Genomic DNA, 20,776 nt, shown 5'->3' with positions numbered 1-20,776 from the left:
TTTATAAATTGATGAGTGTTTTGTTTTTTTCTGTTTTTTGTTGTTCTTAATCCCATTTGATTCAATCAATTAACCTATGGTGCTATTGATCATTGCTCAATGTAAATGATCATTTTCTATCCTTAATTGTTTTGGCTAATTGTTCCTGTTAATTGTTCAAGTCAATGCACTAATCAAACAACATGCTTCCATCAATGGCCATTGCCAATAAGCACACCAAGCAAAACACAAACCGAACACATTCATAAATAACGTGTAATAATGATAAAAAATTTTATTCAAAAATAATTAAAAATCAACAAAATATGACAAGCAAAATGATCACTAAACAAAAAGGAAAATACAAATATACAATTCATTCACAGATAGTTTTACAGACATGATTCAATCAGCAGGAACAAGATTGGTCAGATTTAATATGCGAAAATTATCACTTCTTGATGAGGATGAATTCGATGATAATGATGATGATGATGACAAGGTGGAGGTGGTGGTGGATGAAGGAGGCAAAATGGCCAAATGGCCATTCTTGAGGGCAATCAGGCAATTATCACGATTGAGCAGATAAAGTAGATCACATTTGTAAGAATAACATATACTAATTAGCAATCAATTAGAAATAGATTAGAAATAGATTGACAAATACTACAACCATAATGCTTACCCAATGATTGGACTCAAACAATTAGACGCTATTGAAGCAATGATTCGAATCAGTGTAAGATCCCAAGAACTCCATAACCGAATTGAACCATCGGATAGTCCGGTAGCAATAACATTGATGGAAATACCTTCCGGACAAGAAGAATAACAAATGGCTGTAATATATGGCTCACAATGATTAGTGCGAATATCGGCAATTGGTTGTCCGTTCAATGTGAACACATGAAGTTGACTGGTCAATTGTTGTTGTTGTTGTTTGCCATATGTGACTATGGCCATATCGCCCATTGTATTACTGATGGTAGACATGACTGCCGATGCATTGGCATTGTTGTCGAGTAGTGTTCGTAAGTATTGTTGTTTGTTCATATCCCATACAATGCATCGTCCATTCGAATCAGTGGATAGAGCCAGGTGAAAATTTCGATTAATAGTAATCGATGTAATCGGTGATTGATGGCCAACAAACATTGATGGTCGATCTTTTAATTGAATGTTGTGCAGATCCTGTATGTATGTGATGATTAGGTAATTTCAATGAAAATGTTCAAAGTGAATGACACTTACATATTGCTTGTCAAATTTTAATCGATAAGCAATGATTCTACCGGAACGATATCCAATCAATATCCAATCATAATCGGGAATCGATTGACACAGGCAAATCTGAAAAACAAAATGGCAACTACAGAATGATGATCACAACAAAAATGACCTACCTCATCCAGGAATGCATTTTCAGCATAAAATAGACGTTTATCTTGTTGATTACGAAACCAAACGGTGGTATGATGTGGTGACCAAGTACACAACGCATAAAAGATGATATAACTAGTATTGATGAATGGATTTCGAGCCTGATTATAAGCAACTAAGGGCGAACAGTTCCGTGGCAATAACAACAGATCGTTGGTTGGCAATGCCACTAAACGATCAATAGCAAATGCGAATCGTTTTTGAAAACAAATAACCGGTGTTTGATAGATGGGTGATCCAACATAATTGCCCCATTTTAATCCATTTACTTCGTTCATTGCTGCAATAACATTATGATCATCGTTGTTACATTCCATAGCGGATGCCACTTCTGTTTGTATAGCCGGATGAGGCATCTGAAATAGCTGACTAGGCATCTGGCCATAAGTTTTAATCATCGTTTTCAATGCATTACGTTTAACGCAATCCTCGATTCGCGACAAATCGGCCGTAAAATGTGTAGCAGGATGAAAAACATTGATAGCTTCGATAGCTGCCGGACCACTTTGTTTGTAGCCAAAAATCAAATCAAACCAATGATTCAGATGGCGTGTTACATAATTCGATTCCAATGCCTGGCGATTAATCAGCGTAAACAGGCGAGCATTTCCTCTTGACCATGGTGGTAATTTAACACTATCAACACGTTCACCATTTTGACGGATGCCCAAATTGAATCGTTCACAATTTTGAAGAAATTCTGGTAGATAAAAAAATTCCGGAATCATTTCCTTAAAACCATTGGTCGAATCTTCGGTAGCTAATCTCCATGTAGTTTGAATGGAATGAAAACTTCGATCCGGCAGATCAAAATTTCGATCCTGATAATGCAAAAACATCTGAGTGTACGGTGGTAGACGAACCAGATAATAGAGCACAATACCACTATTACTATAATGAGCACCATAATGATAAGGTATCGATGTTATTGATGATTGAACAACATCGGCTTTTTTTCGTTTTAGCATGATGATCGCGAATATTACGATTCTCGGCTTCAATGTAATCATATTGATCGATATAATATTTTTCACGTTCTTTTTTCTGCACGGCAATCGGTTTGGCCAGGTCGCGATAGCAACGGCCATCCAACAGATTGAGTATTTGACTGGAATAATCCGACAGAACAAATGGAAAAACTGGATATTGCATTAGGTCATTGAATGTTCGGCCACTCAGACGATTCAATTGCATGAGGTAATCAAAATTTGAAAGATGACGCTCACGCCACATTTGCGTAAGTGACACCAGGCTGATCGAATCATTAAGATTGATTAATAGATCGCGATTCTGTATCAATTGATGATAACATTCATCACGATCGGTAATCGATTCGAATGAAATCAAATAAGTCAAGCCTGATTCAAGTAGAATTTCGATTGCTCGATTCTGTAATTCATATCGACATTTACGTAGCTCTTCGATTTCATCCAAATCTATGGAAAAATTTTGAAAAAATACACGCTTCGAGCTGAAACTATTATCAAAATGATCATTATCACCATGATGATTGGCATTGCAGACAAATTCAATTTTGTTTCGTTTGCATAGAATTTCGCCATCAATTTGATCATCATAAAGAATAACATTGGCCGATGAAATGAATAGCAATGTCTCATCATTATCATTATCGTCCACCATACTTTCTTTGCTTAAGTTCGTTGATGGAAACAGGTGATGATTGTTGGTCCATAAATGTAGCAAACAATTGTCTCGATCGCAATTGTCTTGGATGGTCATCATCGTCGGTGCTCATAACATATCGATCATCCATTTCAAGAAAACAACGTTCCATTTTCATACGAATGCGTCCCTGCTGACACTCGAATGGACTTAATTCCCAACTTTGCGGATAATATTCTGGTAAAAACCAACAACTCTTTTCATGTAATAATTGTCCAATCAATTGAATCAATCTGTTTTGTTGAGTTCGATTGGCTAGTTGTTGTCGTTTCAAGTATCGTAGATAACGTTTCTTTTGGCAATTTTGAGCTAAAATTATTCGATCATTGACACGAGTTGCTTCATTCACAACTTTATCATACACCATGGACATTTCGCCGAATATTCGACTCGATGAACGATGCAATCGAGTTTCATAATCGTTTCGTGCCGCTTTGATTCGTTCATGCCAGCCGGCCAATATGGATTTGAAAAAATACTGATCCTTGTCCATGCCCATATCCAGATTGAATTGGTGACGAAATTTTCGATAAACATGACTCATCAATATTGCCGATGGTTGTTGTTGTTGTCGTCGGCTATCGTTATCGTTGTTGACCGAAACAAACGATTCATCGAATGCAGACCAGCTAAAAATATTCAATTCCTTCACACCAAAATCAATCAAATCACGAAGAAATTCATCCATCAAAAATCGAAATTGATCATCATGTTTGTCGACAAATTGCTTCAATTGATCGAATTGATGACTTTTTTCATAAAACAAGTGCAGACAAAAGATTCGATCATCCAATGATTGCAAATGTGACATGAGAAATGTCAAAAGTTGATTCAATAAACTTTTCAAGTAATCACGATTATTCGAGGAAAAAGATTTCCAAAGCCAGGTTTTCTTGGTCGGATTGTTTTTATTTTCAATCTGATCAATCAATTCAAGTAAATGATAAAGTAATTCCCGTTGAAAATATTTTTCTTTTTGTCCTAAATCTATTTTAGCATTACGACCGATGATAAAATCAACCGACTTTCGTACAACCAATTTGATACGGTCGATAATTGTTTTCGCATTCAATTGACCAGAACCGGATTTATTCGATGAAGCAGTCCGATAGATTCGATCGAATGATTCGAAACAAGAACGGAATATTGTTATCTGAACGTTGCGTATGGTTGTGACAACAGTCTGCGAGGAAACTTTACGTTCAATCATAGCATAATAGTTGATTAAATCATTTAGCAAATAATCATAAAGATGCATATCTTGATGACAATCATTATTGTAGCCGGTGCTGATCATGGCCACAATGCGATAAATAGATTCATTCAAATGTTCTCGGTTATATTTGTTTTGATCTTCAGCTGGAATCGATAACGTTGTATTAACATTGATCAACAGTTTGGATAATGATTGTGCCAAACCGTATTGCTTATGCAGATCATTCAATTGATTGATTGTCATCTGATCGAGAGTGTGATATAAAATCTGTAGAATTTGATAACATAAACTGATTGGCTCGAAACATTTTGGCAATAGTGCTAATAATGGAATGAAATTTTCCAGCGATACTTTCGCAACCCAACGTTTTAGATCGATAATCATTGATTCGGGATGTTTGCATAGATCATCCAGACGACGTTGATTGGTTAGGTTGAACAAAAATCCAATGCAACAATTCATTATCGATTCATCAGCCAGATAATGATATAATTGATTCGATATCATCAACAAACCAAGTGTTTTTCGTTTTGACCATTCTTGCTCCGGTGATTGAAATCCCAGCAGCTGACTAAGTTTGAAAAATGTTGCCAAAGCTTGTCGACGAACCTGGCCAGATGGATTGTTCACCAATACAATGAGAAAATCGAATAAAGCAATATTTTCCGATGATGAAGAAAGCAAACAATCATCGTTGGCCAACATTTGATCAACATTTCTATCGAGAAATCGGATTAATTCCTCGGTGATTGCTTGACAATCATGTTGATTATCATTGCGATTGCCATTCGTCGACATGGTCGGTAGTTCATTATCATCATTCTTCTTGTTCGGTTGATTAGCAACGATATTATGATCAACAACAAATTCAGAAACAATTTCCCAATCATCATCCGGATCATCCGAATCGTCATCGACATTAGTGGTAGATTGTGGTAAAAATAGTTGCTGTTGCGAATGTTTGTTGAGATTTTTCAATTCAATCATATCGAGATCATCGTCATTAGTAACTTCGCAAGAATCTTTAACCATAAGCCATGTGGAAGGAAAAATATAATAAAATGATGCTTTTGTTTGATTAACATGCAGCCATTGCGTTGGTTGTAATAGAAGCAAACAATCCATTACTGAACGCAATAATCGTGGTTGTTTGCCGCAACTATTTTCAATTAAACTTTGAATAAAACGTATAAGATGATCATATGAATCGAACAAGTGAACACCACCATTGTGATTATGATCGATCATGAGATTGAGATGACCATCTTTAATCATATTCATTAGATGATCAAACGTATCGGTTCGTTCAAGTAACAGTAAAAGATTGTACGATTGAAATGGATTCGATGGTGATGTAAGTGACCACAGTATTTGGAAAAACAACTTATTAGTGGCTGGGTTTCGAATCCAAATACGCCATGAATCAATGAATGTTGTAATGTTTGATGACACTATTATCAATGGATATTGTTGACCATTATTATTCGATGGCCAATACAAGCAAAATTGCGCAAAGGTTTTCAACATTGATGTCGTTGGTGATTTGCCCGCACGATTTAATGAATATGATATCAATGAATATGCTTGATGATAACAATCAAACATAAAACCATGATAATAATGACTATGGTAGGTACGAAGAATCAATTCCATCGACTCATTCCATATCTGTTGATTATCGGTACGTTCCATTAGATAGAGCAATAGAAAAAGAAATACAGAAATTCCACCCGTATCGGAGATTATCCGAGCCACATTCGATTCATCTATCCGGTTCAACGCACCGTTCAATTTGATGGAATAGATTTGAGCTTCTTCATCATCCGCATTTTCAAATGATGACGATGTAATTGATTGATTTGTTCGTTGAAGAAATGTTCGCAGCAATGGATTCATCATTCGGCTATTCGTCATCGAATTGGATTCTGTTCGTTGTTGAGCAGGCCACAGATAATAAACACTGGGTTTCGATGCACGATAAACCATAACTAAATTGGCCATAATCCAGTGGGATGAATTTCGAATTAAGCAATTCTTTGCGGTTGTCGATGACGACATTAATGTAGTCAGCATATCCAACAAAGATTCATCGATAGCCAATTGGCGAGGCAGAACAAAATATTCATTACGTTGAATGGAATCATCACCCAGGATGATGAAAATGATGAAAATCTGGTCCCAATGAACATAGCAGAATACGACCAAACGGGGGAAGATGTTCGCGGAAAAGTAAAACATTGGAGAGTTTATAATGAAAATCCGTAATGCGATGAGATTGATTGGAACCTAACAGCACTGCACAATTTGATGCTGTCGATTCATTGGTTCGACGATTTGTATGATGATTATACAATGTTGCTGGATATGACCATTTCAGAAGTTTCTCCGGACCACCATTCAAAATTTGCCGCATTTGAATTGAATGTGAATGATTATTGCACTGCTCTTCAAAATCCAGACAAATCAAGTTCCAACAGCCAAGATTATCGGCGCGAATGCTTGGCATGAAATTCTCATTCAAACAAAATATTTTTCCATTACTTTTCCTGGTTAATCGATAGACAAAACGATTATAACGGTAATCGAACCATATTTCCACCGTAATACAATCTAAAACCAATGAACAAACGTGCAATTCATTGCTATAGTGGTGGCCTGATTGACTTTGTCCCGCACTGCCACTATTCTTTCTTGTCTTTTCAACAAGTGGAGCACGTTTTTCCAGAAAAATCCAATACGCTAATGTTAATCGTAATGGAATCTGATGTTTGATCCGAGAACCATTCAACGGAATGGCCAATGCAAATGATCGAATGGCAATGTTGTCGTTATCGTTGTTGTTATCAATTCCATCATCATCATCATCATTCATAGAATCAACCAATTCATCGACCCAATCAGTGATTTGAGTTTTCGTTTGTTTATCGTTCAAAGATAATCTAGTTGTTGGATATCGAAGAGAATATTGTGGTAGCGGCGATTGATTTCGTTGATCATCAGCATCCTCCGAAGAAAAAAGACTTTTATTCATCAACGATAACAGAGATTCATAATCGGCATCCTTTTCTTTGCAAAGCTCAATCAGCATTTGTATGGATTGGGATGTCAATCGATTAGGCAATAATCGAATTAACAAATGCAATAGTAATTTTTTCAATGGTTTATATTCATTATTCAATGTCGGATGATAAGAGCCAGCGAAAATGTTTGACTAAAGTTTGTTGGAAGTTAGCCATAATGCTAATGTTATCATGATTATCCTGACAATAGCCAAGAATTTGTTTGAAACACATGGCTACCATGTTTAGATCGTTTTTCAAATTCGAATCACGATCAATATTCGGTTGCTGAGATTGTGGCTGCTGTTTTTTCGCCACCAACCATTCACTCAGAAATTTCAATACCGTACACAAAAGTAAAGGATTACGAAGCGATGGTGATGGACATTCGGTCGAATCATGTTTAGCAGCTACCATTTTCTTCGATTGTCGAGCCAAACATTCAATATCAGCTTCATAGCCATCATCATCGATATTCAAATCTAAACTTTGCAAATTATCGTCATGATCATCATTACATTGATCGCTCATAACAACAACACTGTCGAATGATGAAGTTCGTTGTTGGTGGCTTTCAACAACCAATAATAAGTCAGTCTGACTCTTATGCTCAACGTTGATGATTGAACAATCGAATGATACACGAATCAACATGGATAATAATTGTCCAACCAATTGGGTTATCCTCGACGATGATGAAGCAATCGGATTCAATTGTAATATTCGATTCACATGATCAATGAGACAATTAAATTGATCGCCAATAAATTCATCAATAGTTGTTTGATTCGAATCGATCGATGATTCCAGGCGTTGTACAAGTGATAATAAAGATTCCATCAATGATATCAAGTGTTCACAAAATTTCCAATGTTTTTCTCTGGGTGTTGATGATGCGACAAGCAATTTCAGTTCATTCAATGTTTGTTTGAATAATTTACCCGAATAAAACCATAATTTCCACGTAAATTCATTGTTGTTCAACAAGTGGACCAATTTTGGATAAAGTTTAATCGTGCTATTCCCCAACCATGCCAATCGATTTAAATTGATGAATATTTTCGTTAATCGATCAATTCGTTGGCTAACAATTTGATCGGTAGGATTATCGATAACAATATCAAAACTACGATGTTTGTAGTATTCGAAATATTCGTTCAATGATTCCATCGTTGGATTCGGGTGATTTGATTCAAAATGTTCAATTGTTTTCGGACGAATACATTCAGCAAAATGATCTTCGAATAGATCCATAATGATGCCGATTGTTTGTAGCTGGTCATCAATCGTATTGTCGGTCAATTCACTCATCAATAAATTACGCAACAAATCGATACTTAGACAGGCTAGTTCGTCGGATATGTGGTTATCCGAAGATTCGTGATTCGAATATGAAATGTATTGAATGATTGCAGGCCACGCTTTTTGCTTGGAAATCATCTGAATTAGCGATTGTCCATCTTTTGCACCATTTTGGTCATTGCGTTTGTTGATTGCGGGTTCAGGGGTAGCGGCAGCCGCTGCAGCAGTCAAGAGCCGTAAACCGAATAAACAAACATCGGATGGATATGATGATTGGTTATGATTAGGATGAGATATGATCGGTATGATAACATGAGATAATATTGATTGCTGACAATGATTATCAACCAAGCAAAATAGATTATATAAATGTCGATAAACTGATTGTCTGGTTTGGATTGAATCAGATTTGAGCAATGTTCGATAATGATTTGCCAATAAAATCATCAAACAATTATCCCATTCCATTTGTTTCTGTTTATTATTATAGGATGACAGCCAACAACCATTGCCATTATCGGTAGCATAACCTTCACTATATTGAGGAGATGATAATGATTCTTGTTCATAATGTTGCTGTAATGGTTCACCACCATCATCTACTGAACCATTAGACAATCGACAAAAGCTACATTCATTCAAGTATTGAGTAGCGGACGATGACGATGATGTGGATGATGATCGTTTGCCATTTGTTGGTTGGTGTCGTTGAATCCGTACATTCAATTCAATCAGATTGAATATAGCCATTCGTATGGATGGTGCCAACGATCCCGCCGTAACAGTGGTAGCAATTATTAATAAATATTTGCAATATCTTCGTAATACACAACAACAAATGATTAATTGGGATAATTGTTGACTTGAATGATTCAATAAACGGCCAACAACAACACTCGACGATGATGGTGATGATGATTCATGATTTTTAGCTAACAACAATATCACTTTGATTAATAAGGAATATAATATGGCGCAAGGAAATTTATCCATCCCAGATGACGATGAATTGATGTTTATGTGAAAATGGTGATGGACAAGGAATGGTGAAAGATTACAGCGAATATGACGTCGTTTACGGCGACGACAAATCTGGCGATGACATGATAATGAATGATTATATTGAATGGCAATATGCAATTGTTTCAATAATTCAATCATTCTATATAGTCGGCCATCGTTGACATGCGGTTGGTCGTTGAATCCGATACGTTTAACAATCTTCAACAAAAATGTGGCCAAATTCGAATGTTTTTCATCATCATTATCATCAACACCGTTATCATTATCCAAGTCTTCTGAATCGGATGCGGCAAACATAAATGCTATGAATGAATGAAACAAATTGGTTGCCATTGTTATGTTGTTCCAATCGACAGTATAATGAAGATGTGTCAACGATTGTGATATGGCTATCATCAAGGTTAGCAAGCCATTTCCAGTTTCAATAAACTCATTCCAATTGTCAGTGTGATGATGATTAACCAACTTCATCCATGATTCGATCAATCCAACTTTATCGATCAATTCGATTCCCACCAATGGTCTATTTCGGCAAACGACCGTACAACTTGTTAATAATAATCGATTCAATTGGATAATCTCAATGTTTATCTTGTTGGCAAAAGATTTATGCATCAAATATGATAATTCCCGTATGATTAACATTGAAACTTGAACACTAAAACCCCCATTGCCACGATCTTCGTCTTGTTGGATGGAACGAAATCCATTCTTTTCGAATGATACCAATTTGAATAGCAAATGTTCCAATATCATTATCAGTTGTTTTTTTGTTGGCTTTTCCTGATTGACATTAGCCATCGTAACTAGGGGCATTTCTATGTTGGTATTGTCGTTATCATTGTCGTCGTAGGTGGCGTTGACCAAACATGGTACCATATCGATCACTTTTAATCGCTGTCGATGATCATCACGTTCATCATCACTACTGCTACTGCCATCATCATCATCGTTGTTGTACCGATGTTTCGATTTTTTAGTTGCAGTTAGGCGACCACCAAACAACGAAACAGCAGTGGCATTATCTTTACTTTTGAACCAACTTTTTACTTTGATCGGTGATAGAATGTCCATTGGTTCATTTCGATTCAATGTTTTTAGATAGAGATCTTCTTTGAAATTTGTTTGATTTTCAATCTTTGTCGAACAATCAGTGGCAATCGAATGCTCATCATTATCATCGTGGTTGATGTTAAGAAAATGACCAAGGACTAGAATAAATATTTTGGCCAATTCAATATTATAGATACAGCTGCCACCTTCATGGGCGAGAAAATGTTCGAAACATTTTAGGAACTTGAATCCAACATGGTCATGGAGAAAATATCCATCGAACAATCGATTTGGTTGATCATCACTTGGATTGGGATTGGGAAATGTCGAATGACTATGATTACTTAGATCAATGATAAATTGATGGATGAGCCAATTGCCCAAACAATAATGAGTGGTTCTTTGCAATTGATTTGTCGATGTCGTTGGCCGATTGTGGTTGTTGTCGAATGATAATTCTTCTTCTTGAAAATAAACAAGGCAACAATCGAGTAAACGGATCAGATGATTTCGTTTTTCCTTCATTGGAATCGAAAAAATAATGTTATGGAATAAGGAACAATTCTTTCTTACCTTTGGTTCATTTTTCGAATTCAATTGACATGTTTGCCATAATTTTCGTAATTTTTGTGGTCCACCAATTTGTTTGGCCACCATTTTCTCGTTGATTACAAATGGTATCCTTTGAACTTACCAACCCAGCAGCACGAGGAAATTTATTTAGCAAATTTAACAAAATAATGATGATTACATTGAAGAAAACAACATGACAAAATTTTCATCATTGATTGATTGATTGAGCAACCAAAATCAGTTCGTTGAATTGAATCAAAGCGTTTTGATTGTTATTATTGCTATGATTGTTGTTGTCGTCGTCGTCGTTGTTTCTTCCTTCTGATCGAAATCTATCAAATCACACGCACACATAATCATTATTGGCGTTATCAAATCAATTTAATCAATGCTTACCAGGCTGATGATAATGATGCAAGACGTGTCGGAAACTACTACAATAATTACAATGATTATGTTGTTCTTGTTCAAAGATGTTCAAAACACGACAAGAAATCTTTTTTGTTTACCCTGATTTTGTCTGAAATCCCATGGTGGTCGTGGTCGTGTTTATCTTATCAACGACCACACTGACAATCACATACTGAAAATTCATATTTTTTGGCCGATATATTTTTGTAAACATTCCAATTGTACATGCGCATCACAAAATAAATTCAATAAAGTTATACACTGCATTTAGCGAATTTTATACCGGTCTAGTAATTTATTTATTCAAATTTTTATTTACAATTTACAAACAAAAAAGAAATAATTCAATAACAATTTTCAAAGTTATAGTCATCAACCTAACCTCACTCAACCATGAATCACAGTCATAGTCATGGTCATCAACCTAACCTCACTCAACTATGAATCACAGTCATAGTCATGGTCATCAACCTAACCTCACTCAACCATGAATCAAAGGCATAGGCATGGTCATCAACCTAACCTCACTCAACCATGAATCAAAGGCATAGGCATGGTCATCAACCTAACCTCACTCAACCATGAATCACAGTCATAGTCATAGTCATCAACCTAACCTCACTGAACTATGAATCACAGTCATAGTCATAGTCATCAACCTAACCTCACTCAACTATGAATCACAGTCATAGTCATAGTCATCAACCTAACCTCACTCAACTATGAATCACAGTCATAGTCATAGTCATCAACCTAACCTCACTGAACTATGAATCATAGTCATAGTCATAGTCATCAACCTAACCTCACTCAACTATGAATTTGATCTTGAATTTTAATGCAAAACGTACTCGATGAACGGCCTTTGATCATCACACTTTCGAGCTGCAGCTGACATTCGAATCAAATATTGATGATAATCAAGCAACAATAATGGCCATCGATGAAAATATTATCGAAGGTTTACAAGATGAACAAGATGATAAACAGGTTAGTTACCAGGTTAAACATTTGCTAATCTTGATTGAATTTTAATCGATTCGTTTATGATGATCATCATCGTTAGATATTTATACTCGGTACAGATATAACGAAAATTCCATGTTTTAAGGATTCATTCCTGACCGGTATTTATGCCGGTTTTGGTTGTGGTATAGCATCATTTTTGGCTACAAGTAAGTATTTTATTTCATTAAAACATATTGGATAACAATATTTTTCTCTATTTTCAAATCAACAACGAATTGGATTTATTTAAAAAAGGTCGAGTGCTACAATCGACAAATATTTCGATTCTATCATTTGCATTGGTTACCTATGGTTATTGGTTCAATTGTCGAATGAAATGGGCCAAAGATAGTTTTAATTGTCGCCAAGCCAGAAGGAACGTTTGCCGAAGAAATCGAAATGATCAAATCACGCAAAACCAAACAAGATAACCGAAGACCATTAACATCCATTCAGATCCATTTAGATTGGCTTGTATAGCATGGTTGTAACGTATTTTTTACGATACCGATGTATAGCACTTAAAACCATTACTCCATCCTTTATGAAAGAAAGAAAAATTGTAATAAATTTCCAAAAAAACATCATTCAATCTAACCTTGATAGATAAGGCGTACAAATGATTCAACATAACATGATTAGGTTGGGGCAATAGAGTTGGTTCACCAAAATTTACCGAAGGATTATTCAGGATAACCTGTAAAAGATGTGGTGGCAATATTGGTGGACCACTTTGATTACCACCACCACCACCGGAACCACTAGTGGTGGAATCGTGTGAAAAAGTTGGTATAGTTTGTGAATATGAACCGGGTGGTGATCCCGATAATGCATTACTTGTAGAATTAGCATTGGTTGCATTCGAATTGTTATTGTTGGATGCCAAATCCATGGCCAATGCTTCAAATACTTCGAAATCCGATTTATCAACATTCAATACATTGTTGGACTGGTGATCATCCAATTTAGCGCTTTTATCAATTTTTTCAATACCATCCACTAGGAATTTATATTTATGAACTCCCTATAGAATCAAGTGTGTCAGTTCATCATCAGCTAAAAGTAATCATCATTAACCATACCTCAGGTATATCGATAATGGTAACAAAATCACCTTGACTTTGAACCATTCGTACTGGTTTCCAATCGGAAAACGTGCCCGTAATGTAAACATCCTTACCACCACCATCCCATTTGAATACGGTTGGTAGCATTTGATCATTCAATGCATTGATACCTTGACTGGATGTGTCCAGATAATTTTTATAATCATCACCATTATCTTCGCCACTATAATCACATGAATTCTGATAACAAAGTACTGGCCGTCGTTTTGTGCTGAAATCGAATGTTTTACCATCCTCGCCAGGTCTTGGTGATTCCCGACGGCCATCTAAACCACCACCACCGCCATTATAAACATCGATCGAGTATGGCCGTTCGATGCGTTGTTTTGAATTGTTAGTATTTGCGTTTCCCATTACTTAAGTAATAATTTGCATTTGATTATTAGGTAATCCAATTTATAAAGATGCTATGTATTGTGGCGCATCAACATCAGATGAAAACATTCATCGATTATTGTCATGTTCGTAACCAAATGCAACCAAACTGCGCCTTTCACTCAGACAAAAACAAACATCAAAACAAAAACAATTAAAACGTACTCATCATTGATAACATTGGTGAACGAATATTAATGTGGACAATGTGATGCATAAACAAACCGCAATGCACATGTGCAATTCTTAGCTATATAATCAAGGTTTCAAAGTGTTACGTCTTTTACGACTAGTTTGCCGCTACCAAACAACATCACACACTTTCTCTCTTTGTCTCTTCAGTATTGATTCGATGTTTTTTCATTTCGAAAAATGTCTGCGAAGAAGCCTGAAGATCATGAACGATATCTGAACAATGATAATGAGGATGACGACGATGACGATGAAGATGATGAGGATTATTTGCCCAATGATGATAACCACAACGATGATGATGCCGGTCCGACCAGTGGTGAAGGTTTGTTTTGTTTTGTTATCATTCCTCTTTGACGATTGTTTGTTTGCTCGTTTCAGATTCCGATGTGACCGATCAAGAAGCCGATGATGATAATGATAATGCAGATGACATTCCAGCAAAGAAAACTGCTGAAGATGTGAAAATTGATACAAATAAACTGGATGAATTGTGGAATGATTTCTGTAGCGATCAATCATCAACAGCGGCCAAATCAGATGATAAGAAATCAGCAGAATCACCGAAAAAAGTCACAACGATGACCAAACAATATGATTTTGCCGGCGAAATTGTTCTGATTAAAGAAACGGTCGATGCATCATCAGTTGCCAAAACTCCTAATGTTGATCAACAATCATCATCAACAACATCAGCAGCAGCGGAGAATGGAAATTCGAATCAAGGCATAAAACGCAGTGGTGGTCTTTCCGGTTTGTTGACGCAGTTGAAAAAGCCAAAAATCAGTACACTGAAGAAATCATTACATGATTGGACCGAATATAAAGAATCGAATCGATTGGACGATGAATTGGATCAACATCGACGATCAAAAGGGTCATTTTTGGAACGTCAGGCATTCCTTTCCCGAACTGATGTTCGTCAATTTGAACAAGGAAAAATCTGTACGCGATCGTCAACGTAAACTGCGTGATTTGAAACAGCAACCAAAATAAATTGATTAAATAAATAAAGCATTATGAATGAATTCGGTTTAATTTTGTTCACTAGAATCACATAGGCCTGATCAGAACAGATTCGGGAATAAGATTCTTTGTTTGATCGTCGTCGTCACTGACGGTAATGTTGTTGTTGTGGTTAGGCCAACCTTTCGAACAACAATGACTATCAGCATAACAGATTAAAGCGATAATGGATGTAAATAGTAAAAATGTTATCATTGAACATAGATCTTGATTTGATATGATCATGCAAGTAATCGTAGCCATCAATAGAATAGCAAAATACAGACCTGAAAAACCAAATCATCATCATTGATAAAAACGCCAAACAAACAATGAATCTTACCTAAGGAACTCACGACAATCATACGATGTTTATCCGTTTGAATAGTGTTATCATGGTTGTTGACTTCCGCATCATCATCGATGTTTAGTCCACCACTTTGTTTTTCAATGTTCGTTATGGCCGTCGATTGTTTGTTCATTTAGGTTTGGTTTTTGGTTTTGTTCTGTGGAGATTCGAATTGTTAACTGTGTCTGATCATTTTCTTCTCATTCATTTTAATCATGATAAAAAACAAAAGTCAAACAAATTGGAGTGAGTTGGCGAGTGAAAGTCGTCATGCATTATTGATTTGATATAATTCATTTCGATTTCATTCGAATATCGATTTTTTCTAGTTTTTCTATAGTGTAGAGTTAGACAACGCACCTATCTATCCATCTAGCATGCTCTCTATATATTTTTCCATTGCTATAGATATGTGCTGTTCATTGTTCGGTATAGTTTCAATCAAGCGTACCAAAAGGAAAAAAAGTATCATTTTATTTTATTTGGAAATCACCTTTGCTGATAAGATTTCATTCATTAAAATTTATTATCTTTCCCTTGGTTGTCGGCCAAATCATTGGATGGCAGCACTGTGGTGGAAAAACAAAACCAAAATCCAATGAATCCGAGTATCCGGTGTGAATGTTTTTAGTTTGAATGTTGTTCACTTTAATAAAGTTTAAAACATTATGACCGAATGACATCATCGAATGGTATCCATTACATTTTGTATCATCGTCATTAATTCATTTCAGAATCTCGAATGACAGTGATTCAAGATTGGGATGAGATGGTATCCAATACAAACACGAGTCATGTTGGCTGAAATACTTATATAATACCCCATATTGTGATGAGAAAATGAATGGAGAATGGATGAAAATGGTTCGGTCGAATGATTTACGCCCAGGTGAGTAAGAGAAAGAATATAAAGCTAATTTGGTTTTTTCCTTTCTTATTATACCTGGCTGGCATTTCATTTCATTCATTTGGGTGTTTGGTGTTGCTAAGTTTTTGGTTGGTCGGTTGGCCAAGAGAGAGAATTAGTGAATGAGTGAGTGAAGCCAACCAAGTTTTTGCGTTGCAATCGATACACCGAAACACCGTTATGCAATAATGATGATGATCCCTATCTGATCTCATCATCATCACCAATCACTTTTGCTTTCCACAAAAAAACGACAATGAACGAATGAACAACGGTCGAGATTCAACCTAAGGGATAAATATTCAACCAAGTTCATCGAGGTGTGTCATTCAATTCAATCCAATGATGATGATAATGATAATGGCCTTTGAACCGTTATTTTGTTGGAATCAATTAATTCTGTATATGTGCTCATCACTGCATCATCATTCAAGTTCTGTACCAGGTTTATCATCAATATTGTTATAACTGTAATAATAATAATGATGATGATGATGATGATGATGAGTATGGTAGTCGATTTTTTTCGATTTAACAGTCATCATCATCTGTTGTTACTGTTTAGAAAACCTTGGAACGAAATAAATGTTTCGGACACGTAGCACGTTTCATTTCATTTATTGCAGGCTATAGGGCTGAGAATCTACCTGGAATATATCCAACTATCTGCAGTCAGTCAGTTCATTTGCTTAAATTGCAAGATGAGAATTTTCATTTTTTATCATTGCCCATCATAGCAGTTTTTATTTTTATGAGGATGATCGGTATTTTCAAAAAAATGTTAGGTAATAAGACTGTTGTCAAACTATACTGGTAAATGTAAAACTGTCCATATAAGGCCGATTAGATAAAAAAAACTAAAAGCGAAAAGCCATTGAATTTGGTGATGTGTGACGGTGTTCATGATGAAAATATTTTCTCTCCCACACAAGAACAGGAACCGTTATTGGTGGCACGTCTAAAAAAGAATGAATCCAAGAATGATTTTCACTGCTGGTAACTATGATGATGACAATAATCAAACAACGCAAAATATACACTGAGCATATTAAAGTAATTCATATGCCTAGTAAACCACAATAACAACAACAAGCAGAATCTAATCCATTAAGAGTAATTCCGTATAGCCAAAGTGAGTGAGTCAGTTAAAGTAATAACATTTTTACCTGGCCAGATATGGCTGCTCTTTATTGTGGTAATATAATTATTGCCCATATTTTCCTAACCTCAACCACTGAAATGAATGACTTTGGATAACAGTCATTATTGTAGCGATATTATTGAAAGCGCAACGGAATGTTTGCTTGCTTGCCCATTCCAATTATACCTCAATTCTATGACAACCAAACCAAACCGAGACAATGAGCAACAAGGGAGCCATGAACATGTATTTGGCACAGATGGCCAATATTTACTCAAAAACCAAAAAAATTGCTATTATATTTGGATCTTAGTCATATAATCTAAAATGGTGATCACACATTATCCATCCAATCATCTTAGCCAAAACCAAACAAAAAACCAAAACCAACAACAAAAACCAAACAACAATTCGCCTGCTATTGCTTGACGACGATCGAAAGTAGCAAATATTTCTCTCTCTCTCTCTCTCCAGGGTAATTGATTCTGGAAAATCGAATTTTTATTTATCAAATCGAACGCTAATGATAGTCAAGGCAGAAAAATGAAAGTGAAAAAATATTTTCAAGTTCATTTACAAAAGGAATTTGGAATATTTTCTTTGTTTGATTTGGATCTTGACAAAAAAACGATAATGTTGTTATCGAAAAGAGGGAGAGAGAGAGAGAGAGAGAGAAAGAGAAAGATGCAACATTAGGATTTTGTCAAACACAACGACATACCAAATACATTAAGCCAACCAACCAAACGATATTCATCATCATTGGAAAAGGGAATGGCAATATTAATATGATATGATATGACTGGAATTGTTTAATGAAAACAAAATCATAATCATTATTAGTTAGTTAATCGTTATTAATTAGTCATCATAATAATCATCATCACATTAGTCCCATACAACAAAATATATTCAAACTTTTCCATAACACAGACACCGACTCAGTCAGTGTCTTTTTTTTGTTGAAAAAAATCCAGATTTTTAGTTTTGTTTTATCACCAATTTTTTATTTGTTGGTGTTTGACAAATCGGTCACCATCTCCATTACCGATTCTGTCGTTGGGCCGATAATGTTTGGCGTGCACGCAAAGCCCAATTTTTTAAAAAAAATTCTGTGTTAACGCGCTCGATTCTTAGCTGCTGCTGTGTGAAAATATTAATGGTTTTGCTTAGATCTCTATGTGTTATGGTGTTTTATATCGACATGTACGATGGATGGATGAATGAATGGATATGGCCATTTATTATTCATTTGGCCAAACTGAAAAATAAAGACCAGAAGCGCGCCCGTTTTAAAACCCAGATTTTTTTTTGTTTCTCAAATCTTCTGCACTGTTGATGATTGTCTTTGATGACTGATGACTGATGACAGTTAATGAGAATAATACGTGTTCTTATTGCCGTTAAATTACTTAGAAACAACATTTTTTAAATGTGTGTGTTTGAAACAACGAAAAAATCCATTTAAACAATATGGATGACTGAATGGCGAAAAGCGAACAAAAACAAGGAAACAAGGTGCTCAAAATATATATGGTTTATCAATCTGGCCGCAAATAATCGTTCCAATGCGTTTCGTAACCAAAAAAAAGATATGAGAAAAAAATTCTAGTAAATACCATATGTCATAACACTCTCTTGCATTCTGCAGAAAGAAATCAGCAAGTCAAGCAAAAATAAAAAATGTTTCATAACACCATTGATGATGGCATCCTTGACACGTACCGTTTTTTCTTTCTTTTTCTGAGTGATGAATCTGGCTTCAGGCTACATCACTCACAAAAACCGATTGTCAACCGATTTTTTCGATATGGTCTTAGAGAGAGAGAGAGAATTGAGTGCATATGATGCATTATAATGCAATCATCACTGTCATCATGTGTTTCTTAATTCATTTTCGATTCATTAAGATTTTATTATGTAGATTGGTTATTAATGAATGAATCATTCAGTCAATCTAATCAAATAATGGCTATTAAGTTAAGTTCAGTTGCCTTTCGGGCACCATCGCCAAACAATATTTTTTCATTAGGCCCACAGTTAATATGTCAATATGACTCAAATCAAAATCTGAAATGAAATGCAATGAGAAGTTTTTTGTTAAAATGTCATCCGATTTCGATTTGAATGATTGTTTTAATTAAGAATCAGATCCATTTTCATCATCATCATCACTGTATTCATTTATTTTGCTTGAGTTTGAATTGATGTTATTACCAACAGCCAACATAACTGTTTCAATGTGGTCTTGGGTAATATTTTTTAAATAAACTTCTATGATGATCATGATGGTCGCCACAAAATTACTTGCAAACAAAGGGAACCAGAATGGAGGAATAAATGAAATTTTAATTGCCTTTGATGTTTGCTTGCTTGCTCTGCCATATTAATAACAATAATGACTATGTTACATGGTTGTTATTCAAATTTCAATATAATGCATTTTTCGCATCACATTCAATGTGGCGTCTACATTAAACAAAGGGAGAACAGTGGTCCAAACTAATTTTCTGTTGCTGCATATCCAAAAAATCTTGTCTAATTAAGAATCCTTTCATTTGGCGACATTGTAATGTAATACAAGACAGGCGAAAGCACACCACCACCAAAATGATGATTATTATAACATTGGTCCGAACAACAACATCGATTATTCAAATCAAAAAAAATTACGTGCCTTTTACGAAAATGTCTTATTCTTTGGTAGTGATTGCAGCCAACAGAAAAAAAGAGTTTAGGCAATACCCGTAGGAATGAATGACGACCGACCAGGAAAAAATGATGTCATTAATGTCCATTTAGTTAGTTAGTTGGGTTTTTAGTTTTTGTAGAAAATTATGGCCAGAATTTAGTTTAATTTAAAAAATTTCTCAATTAGCCAATGTTTTTTCAGTTTTGTTGTTCGGCCACTCGAGGCCAACAACGCATCTGGC

At 35.5% G+C, this 20,776-nt stretch overlaps 4 protein-coding genes across 4 annotated transcripts; 2 read left to right on the top strand and 2 right to left on the bottom strand.

The window, feature by feature from the left end:
- Nucleotides 1-249: 249 nt before the first annotated feature.
- On the bottom strand, nucleotides 250-11,978 carry mv (lysosomal-trafficking regulator mauve). Its single transcript, XM_075824159.1, is given in 10 exon segments — nucleotides 250-598; nucleotides 665-1,170; nucleotides 1,231-1,329; nucleotides 1,383-2,387; nucleotides 2,389-3,055; nucleotides 3,057-6,469; nucleotides 6,471-7,494; nucleotides 7,496-11,274; nucleotides 11,329-11,660; nucleotides 11,725-11,978. Coding segments are annotated over 9 exon segments (10,791 nt in total). The 5' UTR covers nucleotides 11,413-11,660; nucleotides 11,725-11,978; the 3' UTR covers nucleotides 250-384.
- A 73-nt stretch (nucleotides 11,979-12,051) lies between these two features.
- l(3)87Df (cytochrome c oxidase assembly factor COX20 lethal (3) 87Df) lies at nucleotides 12,052-13,344 on the top strand. Its single transcript, XM_027344013.2, is given in 4 exon segments — nucleotides 12,052-12,729; nucleotides 12,806-12,914; nucleotides 13,003-13,118; nucleotides 13,120-13,344. Coding segments are annotated over 4 exon segments (390 nt in total). The 5' UTR covers nucleotides 12,052-12,672; the 3' UTR covers nucleotides 13,228-13,344.
- Nucleotides 12,902-14,228, bottom strand: alc (5'-AMP-activated protein kinase subunit beta-1). Its single transcript, XM_027344002.2, has 3 exons — nucleotides 13,830-14,228; nucleotides 13,346-13,771; nucleotides 12,902-13,287 (listed from the first exon to the last, which is right to left on the bottom strand). The coding sequence occupies exons 1-3, from the start codon at nucleotides 14,226-14,228 to the stop codon at nucleotides 13,210-13,212; spliced, it is 903 nt and encodes a 300-aa protein (XP_027199803.2). The 3' UTR covers nucleotides 12,902-13,209.
- Nucleotides 14,229-14,537: 309 nt separating this feature from the next.
- Nucleotides 14,538-15,469, top strand: Yeti (yeti). The gene is given in 3 exon segments (XM_027344003.2): nucleotides 14,538-14,766; nucleotides 14,823-15,376; nucleotides 15,378-15,469. Coding segments are annotated over 3 exon segments (759 nt in total). The 5' UTR covers nucleotides 14,538-14,621; the 3' UTR covers nucleotides 15,438-15,469.
- Nucleotides 15,470-20,776: the final 5,307 nt, after the last annotated feature.

Source organism: Dermatophagoides pteronyssinus, unplaced genomic scaffold (genome assembly GCF_027571235.1).
Source record: "Dermatophagoides pteronyssinus isolate colony J.1.1.1.1 unplaced genomic scaffold, Derpt_VIB-CSIC_2022.12 sq0051, whole genome shotgun sequence".
Lineage (NCBI taxonomy): Eukaryota > Metazoa > Arthropoda > Arachnida > Sarcoptiformes > Pyroglyphidae > Dermatophagoides > Dermatophagoides pteronyssinus.
The sequence above is the reverse complement of the archived record's forward strand: the minus strand, read 5'-3'. Positions and strand labels throughout refer to the sequence as shown.